Source organism: Wasmannia auropunctata, unplaced genomic scaffold, assembly GCF_000956235.1.
Source record: "Wasmannia auropunctata unplaced genomic scaffold, wasmannia.A_1.0 LD285166.1, whole genome shotgun sequence".
Taxonomy (NCBI): domain Eukaryota; kingdom Metazoa; phylum Arthropoda; class Insecta; order Hymenoptera; family Formicidae; genus Wasmannia; species Wasmannia auropunctata.
The window spans coordinates 1-325 of NW_012077724.1; the positions used below are offsets into that span (position 1 = coordinate 1).

A 325-nucleotide genomic window follows, 5' to 3' on the forward strand; every position below is an offset into this window, starting at 1 on the left:
TCGACATGTTTATATACTTTATTATATATAGCACGGAAAAAGCGACTTGCAATGTTGGATCATTTAATAGCGGCATCTCGTGAAGGTTTGATAACTGATTCAGATATTAGAGAAGAAGTCGACACTTTTATGTTTGAGGTATATTTTTAACATCTCTTAGTGTTTTTACACATTGTTTATATTAACGTAAATATGTGATTATAGGGTCATGATACTGTAGCGACAGGTCTATGTTTTATTTTGGCATTATTAGCTGAGCATAAGGATATTCAGGTATTTATGATCAAATATAAATCGCTATTTTTAGACTGTCTCTTATACACAT

The 325-nt window shown here is 30.8% G+C and overlaps 1 protein-coding gene across 1 annotated transcript; it reads left to right on the plus strand.

Annotated features, from left to right (window-relative positions):
- Positions 1–24: 24 nt before the first annotated feature.
- On the plus strand, positions 25–310 carry LOC105461538 (cytochrome P450 4C1-like; the record flags this gene model as incomplete). Its single annotated transcript, XM_011708040.1, has 2 exons — positions 25–138; positions 205–310. Coding segments are annotated over 2 exons (220 nt in total), but the record flags the coding sequence as incomplete, so codon positions are not given.
- Positions 311–325: the final 15 nt, after the last annotated feature.